Below are 9,343 nucleotides of genomic sequence, written 5' to 3'. Positions count from 1 at the left end.
TTTCTCAGAAAAATTGGCAGTGAATGGTGAGAGAAACAAATGAAATAGAAAATATTTAAGAAATAAAGAACTAATTGCTCAGTAAAAATTTCACTTTAATTCGTCGTATAAAACTAAAAGCAGTTAATTTGCCTAATTAAATGTAACATTATTTTCATTAATATGTTGAACGCATGAACATGCAACTTCAAACACCAAACACAACGCAAAGCATTTCCAGCACAGGCACTAATCGACTCCCTCGACAAAGAAATACGAACGTCAGCATTAAATTGCCACTTAAATTTTATTATCATTTAAATGATTTCAATAACGTCAACATAAATGCAAATTAAATTTACAACCGTTCGAACGCCTCTGAGTATGCATCAATTTTGAAACAATGAAGCAATGGCTGCTATAAATTGGCGCGCGCCAACGCCTTAACGTATGCAAAGCCAATGAAATTTTAATACCACATACATAGACAATTGACGCCGTTACGTTTCATTGCCGCTTGTTGGGAACACGTGGCCACATGGCAGACAGGCAAATGGACCGAGCGTAGAAAAGGAGGCAAGCATCGAAGATACCGTACATTGAGCAGACAATAGATGGCGTTGCGCTGACGCAAAGCATATTTTATGGCGCATTTGGGAGTTAGGAGCTGTGCGGCAAGTTGCTGCTGGCATTTTTGTTACGGTTAATATATAAAGAATATCATGTATATATCAAAGTATGTCTGCAGACCATTACGATTAGTTTTAGTGTCCATTGCAAGCTTGAACGCGCATTTAAGTGGCACTGCCACGAAGTTTGCGTCAACGCTTGCAGCAGCATTTGCTCTAACATTTACTCTAACATTTGCCTGCATAATAACTTAAGTGGCTTAAAATTTATTTTTAAATAATTTAATAAATAACGTTATAGTTAGTGTGTATGTGGGCATGTGCGCTTTTGGCCTGCCGCCAAAAATTACACTCACCACCAGCACAGATACCGAAAAATTCGCAAAATCGCAAATGTGGCAGCTGCAGCTGTTCTCCGGCTTTCTGCTTTCTAAGACGACAATTTTTCTTTAATTTTTTTTTTTTTAGTTTCTTTGTTTGGTTGTCAGAAAAGTTACGGCAAAATTGTTCGAACCAACGAAGTGCCAGAGCAGCACAGGATTATACACCAATACATATGCATATTTAATATTTGGGGCAAAGTTTTATATCTGGTAGGTGTTAAGTTCACAGCCAGCAAATGCCGCATTGTGCAGCTGAACACCTGCGTTGGCAGCCGACGGCATGGCGTGATATATTCACGAAATTCTCACGAGACTGCAGGCATGCATGCGGATGAGCTGTGCTCAGTATGTGTGTGTACGTGTGCTTCGTTTATTCGATTGTGTGCGACGATGTGGAACTAGTTTGGGGTTAAAGCGTTAATTGAATTATTTAGAATGCCCAACTAATCAGCTACAAAGTGAGGTTACAAGAGTTTTCAAGCAGATTATGGCAATAAAGGCTTAAAGGGCGCATGTATGTGCGTTGTTGCTTGGTACAATTTTGGAAACGAAATTCATGTGGTTAAGTTGGGAATATCTTAAATAACTTGTGACAACTTAAGCTTTAATTAAAATTAACAAGATCGGAAGTGTTGAAAATATTTGCTTGTTTTGGATAAATGCAATGAGAGGAGAGCTAAAGCATAGCTTTAATAGCTTAGCGAAGGTTTGGTTTTCAATTATGTGACGAAAATGAATTCGAAATAAACAAAACATAAAAAGGCATAAAAAGAAATTGGTCTTGATTTTAATCGGTCAGTTTGTATGGCTGCTGTATGTTATAACGATCCGATCTTAATAATATTATATATTTGAAGATTTTAGCACTGCCTGGAAAAATAATCTATACCAAATTTCGTGAAGACATCTCGTCAAATAAAAAAGTTCTTCATACAAGGACTTGAGTTTGTTCGTTCATTTTGTATGGCGGGTATATGCTATAGTGGTCCGATCTTAACAATATAAAATGATGGATTTATTTACTGGTCTGCACTATACAAAGACTGAAGATGAATGCAACGTTATCGTAAATTGTGAGGCTGACATGCAAATTATTCGCAATAGTTGTTTTCCGAAGTTCATGTAAAAAAAAAGAACAGTAAGAAACTGGACTACCACTAGGTCTAACTTACCAGATCTAGGAGGTAATTTGACTACGTACAACTAATTTTTCTACTGTGACTGTAACTTCTATCGTGGCAGGGGTGACCAAAAAATATTATTAATATCCCGTTAGCTTCTAGTGAGCTACTTCGAGTCAGTAGGCGCCAGCCAGATGTTTTTTGGAGTCAAACGAAGCCAAGTTAACTATGGCGTGAGCACTCCTGATCGAAGGTCTTAAACTAGTCTTGTTGAAAACAAACATTTAGTGCATTTTTGGCGAGGAACGAATAGTCTTTTTTGAGAAAGTTGGCAAAATTTACCTTATGGCGGGAATTACGTTTAAATACTACAAAATCAGGTGAATTAATAGGGCTCGAATATTAAGTTCATGATTTTTTCTGTGTTTCATAATGTAAAGTAAAGGTACTAAACCTCTAAAATATTCTTTTATTTCACACATTTTTGTTAGGTATTTCGACTTACGCATATCATTTTCAATGCAAAATTTTAAAATATAAGAAATTCAAATTTCTTTCTAATTTTTTCTTCAAAGGAAACACAACATAATGTTATTTTGAAAAATTTGACACACCCTAATATATACACCAAATATTTCCTCTTCAAAAAATCACCTAAAAAATTGTTCTATTCACACTTTTATTGCGACACATTAATGTCTGTTGCCATTATCTTCGTCTTCAAGTTTAAATATGTCCGAAAACTGGTTCGGCAAGCCAATAAGATGACAAGCATTCAAGCACGTTGCCATGTAAACAAAGAAAGCACATGATAGTGTTTTGTCATTTTAATTTCTTTTTAATATTTTCATAACTCAACTAAATACCTGGTCAAATTAATGTATAGATGAGACTTATTTGCATATATTTAACACCTTAGTGGAAAAGTACAATTCATTGTTTTGAATGGAACACAAATTTGCTCAACGAAAACAGAAAAAAAAACCTCAAAATATAAATGAAAGGTCTGCAGACAATCAGCTACCACTGCGGGGCAAGCTGTAAAAAAAGTTGAATAGGTAGCGCCTGAAGATCAGGTTGAATATATACATATGCATGCATACATATCCACATATGTTAATGGGTAAACTTGTGCTGGCTATCATTTAAGTTCGCTTTACGCTCTTCACTGCTTTTGCAGCATCATTGAGATTGCATAACAATAGTGGCTCTCATCATCGTTAGTTAGTTGGTAAAGGGATACAGCGGTGGCGAAACATTGAAAGACACAAATTATTTATAGTTGTTTAAAGGGAGTTTTTTCTTCTTTAACGTAAATGCAGACTTTTGATGTTTTTAAATAGAAATTTTTAATTTTTGTTATAAATTTTGAGGTTTTAAAATAAAAAAATGTTTCTGCCAACATTTATTAAATACTACAATAAAAACTCAGCAAAACGTATTGATATACTTGATCACCTCCCTCCGATGACAGATATTCAGTATTTATGCAAATTATTTATAGAAAATACTATAAAATATATATTTGCATGAAAAACTCATAGCGTAAAAATTTTGAAAAATTCAAAAAAAAATGTATAAAAACGTTTAATGTGACTTTATATAGTATTCTTGGTTTACTTCAGCTAAAGTAAATGAAATTTGATTCCGTTTTTTTTTTTACTTTTCGATTGCATTTCTTGTGAATAACTCTCCGCCATAAATATCTTATCAGACATGCAAATGACTACAGTTCGCACTTTTTATTATTAATAAGATATTTTTTGCCTCACTACAATATCAATAGCACAAGTATAACAATAATTTTTTGGGTTGTTTGCTCTTACGTGTATATTTTTTCAATTATCACAAGCCATTGAAATAATAAATTTTTGGGAAAGTACAAGAAAATTAATAAAAAAAATTTTATTCTACAGTTTTTCTGCTCTCTATTTCTTTCTAGCCCTATTAACAAGCGGACTTTATTAGCCATCACTGTGGGTGAAATTTAATGAATACTACACAGTTTACTACAGAGAGTATAAAAGACTGTCACACAAATGAACTGCGCACAGTATAAACATCGCGCATCACAACAAACGGTTTCGCCAAAAACTTTCATTTTGAAAAAATTTCTATTAAAAATTTAAAAAATCGTCTAAAAGTGAAAGAGTGAAATTAATAGTGAGTATTATGTTATATATGTGTTTATGAGGGCGTTAATATAGTGAATTAAAAAGTTATAACAAAGTCTGTTTTATATAAGGAATATATTATATTAATAGTGGAGATATTTAAAAAAATTAGAAGCAGAATATGAAATGGAATCAATAACGGTTGTAGTGAAAACTGTAATTCGGGGAACAATTTATAATCGATTTATCGATGTGGTTTGGTTAATAATTGAAAAGCCTATTTCTAAAGTGATCAAATGAAAATTTATCTGCTGACAAAATTGAGAGAAAATTCGAACTCTTGTACAAATAGAAAACGCTTCTAAAAATGTATAATTGAAATTCTCTTCTACTTCAACGGCATCCATGAAAACTTGAACCACTGCGCCACGGAGGTTACTTCTAGCGACATCCTCTTCAAACATATACTAACGAGGGATATTTTGACATGGAGAAGTCGCTGGGAAAGAAGCGCAGTAAGTTTTTTCATGGATGCATTGAAGCTAGAAGAGAAGGTTGTTCCCCTCCAACCTTCTCTTCGTTTACTGTAAGGAACTCTCCGTCAAGCTTAGCTTTAGGCTACCGTATCACTGGAGTTTTTTTCTGGCAGAAGTGACTACTATTAAGGTAGAAGAAGACATACTGCTCCGAAGTATAGTTTCTTTAGAAGAGGTGAACATTCACTCTGACAGCAGGCAGCACACCAATACTACCGCTGAGCTCGCTAACTGTGCGCTCAAGTCAAAGTCAAGCAATGTCTGTCCTCATAAGAAAATGCATCTAGTTACTTCATTATCACACTCGTTTGGGTGCCTGGTGATAGCACAATCGTTGGTATCGATGACCTAATAAGAGAGGACACCCGTGTCTCTTTTACATCGGAGTGAGTGGGAAGGAGTTAGATCTCCGTAGTCATCTTGCGTTCTAGCACTGGACCTATGGATCTCGTCTGCGCTTAGTAGGTGTTGGTTGACGACCAGATTTTGTGCGACTGCTTGATTCTTTTGGCCTAGATTGCAACACAGAACATTTACTGAACTTTTAAACAAGTTAAACTTGCCGTAATGGTAGGAGTTCTTATTGGACATTGTCGTACGTAAGTTGTCAAAGTTGTAAGGAAGAAGGTGACGTGGAAACATCCAGGCTCTTTCTGATGCATTGTTTATCCTTTGCAATACTGAGGTTGAAACATCTCGGCAGTCATACTTTCGGCGAACCAGGAGACATAGCCGAACTTGACATTAGCCGCTTAACAAATTTGTGACAAGCTCAAAGCACTTTTTCGTTTATGAGGCTATTATGGTCAGGAGTTTAAGGTATCACAACGGGCAAGCATTCTAAGCTGTCCAAATGATATTCTTTTTAGGAAAGACTTCTTACCGTATGCTAACCTAATGTTAAATCTTAATCTTAATTTGAATGATAATATCCAAAGATGCTCTTTATGTCTTACAGTACTCGAGCAAACTCGAAATCAATAGTAAGTACTGATCTTAGGAAACAATAATGGTTGAAAAATATTTCGAAACATTGTATTTTAATGGCATTCATAAACCTGGGTTGATGATCTGCTAATATTACTTAATTTCTAATACCATTCATATGAAGTTAAGACTTTTGTAGCGCGTTTGTGTGTAAAGCAAACAGTCCATGCAAAGTAGGATACTCAGGCATACATATTTAGAAATACATAAGTATATAGAAAAAATATTCAAAATCTCTACCATATTTCCTTTAACAGAATATTTAAATTATTGTATATGATCAAAAGTTCAATATATTGCCATTAAATATGGACGCAAAAACCTTTAGAGAATTCGGCAAAGCTGCGGTGGATTTTATAGCCGATTATTATGAGAACATACGTGATTGGTAAGAAGCAACACTGGATAGCCAAAAAACCAAAGTAAATATCCCGCAAAACATTTTCTTTTTTCACAGCGATGTTCTACCTTCCGTAACGCCGGGTTATTTGATCAATCAGCTACCCAAAGAGCTGCCAGAAAATCCACAACAATGGCAGGAAATTCTGCAAGATGTTAGTAAGCTTATCGTGCCCGGTGTCACACACTGGCAATCACCGAATTTCCATGCATTCTATCCAACAGGCTGCTCGTACCCATCAATTGTGGGTGATATGCTAGCCACTGGATTTAGTGTGATTGGATTTAATTGGGTGAGTAGAGCTAATATCAAGAGAGCAAAATAAAAAATTTATTGCTCATACTTCACTACACATTTACAGCTCTGTAGTCCTGCTTGCACTGAGTTGGAAGTGGTTGTTATGGACTGGTTGGCGAAATTCTTCAAGTTGCCCGCACATTTCCTACACTCGACCAAAGGACCTGGTGGCGGAATTATACAGGGTTCAGCTAGTGAGGCTGTACTAATCGCTGTGATGGCGGCGCGTGAACAAGCGGTACGACGCGTGAAGACGGCCCAACCGGAGCTGAGTGAGGGTGAGATACGTGCGCGCCTTGTCGGCTACTCCAGCGATCAGAGTAATAGTTGCATAGAAAAAGCTGGCATTTTGGCCACATTGCCGATACGTCTAGTACCAGCCGATGAGTTTCAGGTATTTAGCGGCAAACAATTAGCCCAAGCCGTGAAAGAGGACTTGGCTAAAGGGCGCATACCTACAGTTTGCATCGCTACAATGGGTGCCACAGGTACTTGTTCATATGATGACATCGAGTGGCTGGCGACCGTCTGTGAGGAGCATAACATATGGTTGCATGTAGATGCGGCTTACGCAGGCTGCGCTTTAGCGTTAGATGAATATGCGCATTTGCGGCAGGGACTCGATCGCGTCGATTCGTTAAACTACAATCTACACAAGTCAATGGCTATAAATTTTGACTGCTCGGCTATGTGGTTGCGTGACTCACATAAGATTGTGGAAAGTTTCACTGTGGAACGCATCTACTTGCAACATAAATACGAGGGACAAACCGATATACCAGAATTTCGTCATTGGCAAATACCGTTGGGACGTCGCTTTCGTGCACTCAAAGTTTGGGTAACCTTTCGTACGTACGGCGCCGAAGGTCTGCGTGAATATATTCGTAATCGCATACGTCTGGCCGAGCGCTTCGAGCAGTATGTGCTAGCCGATCCTCGTCTCGAGCTAGTCGCCAAACGTGCTATGGGTTTGGTCTGTTTTAGAGTGAAGGGCGACAATGAGTTTTCCACAGAGCTCTTGAAGCGTATAACAGATCGCAAGAAGATCTATATGGTACAAGCGACATTTCAAGGAAAATCTTTTCTACGTTTTGTCGTTTGTGGTATGGAACCGAAGGAATGTGATATAGACTTTGCGTGGCAAGAAATTAATTCACAACTGAGCCAGCTGCTGAGTGAACAGGCGGTGGAAAAGGTTGAAGTGAATACATTGGAAGAAAAGAAAGCAGAAGAGACTGAGACGAAGAACACACGCGCATCTCCAGTACTTCACAAAGATGACGCGGTCGGTATCAGTCAACAACTAAGCTCTGGTCTACATTTAAGTTTAGGTGCCGCGGAGAAAACTAAATAAAAAAAAACAATATACAACAGCTTATATTTATGTGTCGATTAGAGAAAACTAGTTTACAAAATATTTATAATAAATGAACTAATAGCTACTGAGGGCATTTTGAAAATAAGCGTCTTACTCAACATAATCTAGTAAACAATATATTTATGTAAATATAAACGGTGCTTTGAATTGAAACCAACAACGCAGCAAGTAAAAAACTTTTATTTTATTTCTTTTATTTTTGCAAGAATCTACATTATTTGTAAAGATTAAAAAAAAATTGTTTTTAAGCAATAACAAATTATAATGGTGTTTACTCTACCTAGCCACTATAAACTGTTAACTTAGCTGTGTTTTCCCGTTAAGCGGAATTCCCAACTGCAACGGTTCCCAAAGCGCAATGAGTTCTTTTTTTCCCAAGAATCTGCTAATTTGTTTCAATTGTCAGAACCGCCGATATCGTTCCATCGCGCCATACAAACTGAGCAATCTAAATCAGGTTCTGGTATAAAAAACCTTTTATTTATAAAAAATATAAGCTTCAAATGCTTAAATATCTGATCAAATTCGAAATTCGATTTATTATTTTTTCAGGTAAAGGTAAAGTTCTACATATACCTATAAATTTAATATCCTTCTCACTAAATTTGTCACGGTGAGAATTGTTGGCAGCAGCAAGTACAAGTTGCTTGTTTCGACAAACGACAGACAGATAACCGAGTAGTACCGTAGTAAAACAAATAAATGCTAGTGAGGTGTGAGTGGAAATGTACAAAAATCGTAGCCTAGGGAATATCAGCAAAAATATGTACCATATACACAGTACTAGACACACAAATCTACAGCTATTCGAAACTGGGCGGTCACATTGGAAACACTGTCAACAATGTATTTTGGTGATTGTAACTAACTGCTCGCAATATTGGCTTCATGCCAGGGGAAATAGTCGAATATGAATACGGCAATAACCGTTTTTTTGTATATACACTTGGGTCTACGTATATTGACAAGTGTATTTATATGTATTTGTAAATTGAGGCAAAAAGGACAACATTTAGTGGGTGGCAGTTGGAATTTGGTAATAGCTTTCGGCTTTAATATGCCAATAGGAAATATTTTGTAGTTAATATGAACGATTTTGTATAAAAACTTTACATGTACCAAGTTTTATTTTCAAAAGCTGTGGAATCGCTTACATACAAAAATGTTTAAGAGCTAAATTTCTAAGGAGGATAAGTAAGCGCAGTAGATGCAGCTGGGAATGAGCTGACACTCATTTGGATGTCGTGTCTCGACACTTTTTAAAAGTAATTTCATCGTTTTAGGTCGCGTATTTTATATGATTATAATATGGATTAAATTATATTTCAATGTGCTTAAATAATATCTGTGAAAGGTTTATATAAAATATGAATTTTGAAAGACATAAATCCATTTGATCAAATATTGTAGCCAAACTGTTAAAAGTCTCAAAATGCCAACTCAGCAACTTAATTTGCCTGTTGGTCATAACGCATAAGTACGTAGGCCTTATCGTTGTTCACTCTTAAAATTATGCTAC

General features: G+C 36.3%; 1 protein-coding gene across 2 annotated transcripts; it reads left to right on the top strand.

Moving 5' to 3' along the window:
* The first annotated feature begins 4,158 nt into the window (after positions 1-4,158).
* Positions 4,159-8,006, top strand: LOC106615364 (3,4-dihydroxyphenylacetaldehyde synthase 2). Of its 2 annotated transcripts, none has more exons than XM_036359815.2 (4): positions 4,159-4,275; positions 6,007-6,137; positions 6,207-6,441; positions 6,511-8,006. In XM_036359815.2, the coding sequence occupies exons 2-4, from the start codon at positions 6,058-6,060 to the stop codon at positions 7,798-7,800; spliced, it is 1,605 nt and encodes a 534-aa protein (XP_036215708.2). In that variant the 5' UTR covers positions 4,159-4,275; positions 6,007-6,057; the 3' UTR covers positions 7,801-8,006. The 2 variants fall into 2 exon arrangements, with proteins under 2 accessions (XP_036215708.2, XP_014087027.2); XM_014231552.3 differs by having other exon boundaries at positions 4,161-4,275; positions 6,037-6,137.
* The last annotated feature ends 1,337 nt before the right edge of the window (positions 8,007-9,343 follow it).

This window comes from Bactrocera oleae, chromosome 3 (assembly GCF_042242935.1).
Source record: "Bactrocera oleae isolate idBacOlea1 chromosome 3, idBacOlea1, whole genome shotgun sequence".
Lineage (NCBI taxonomy): Eukaryota > Metazoa > Arthropoda > Insecta > Diptera > Tephritidae > Bactrocera > Bactrocera oleae.
The sequence above is the reverse complement of the archived record's forward strand: the minus strand, read 5'-3'. Positions and strand labels throughout refer to the sequence as shown.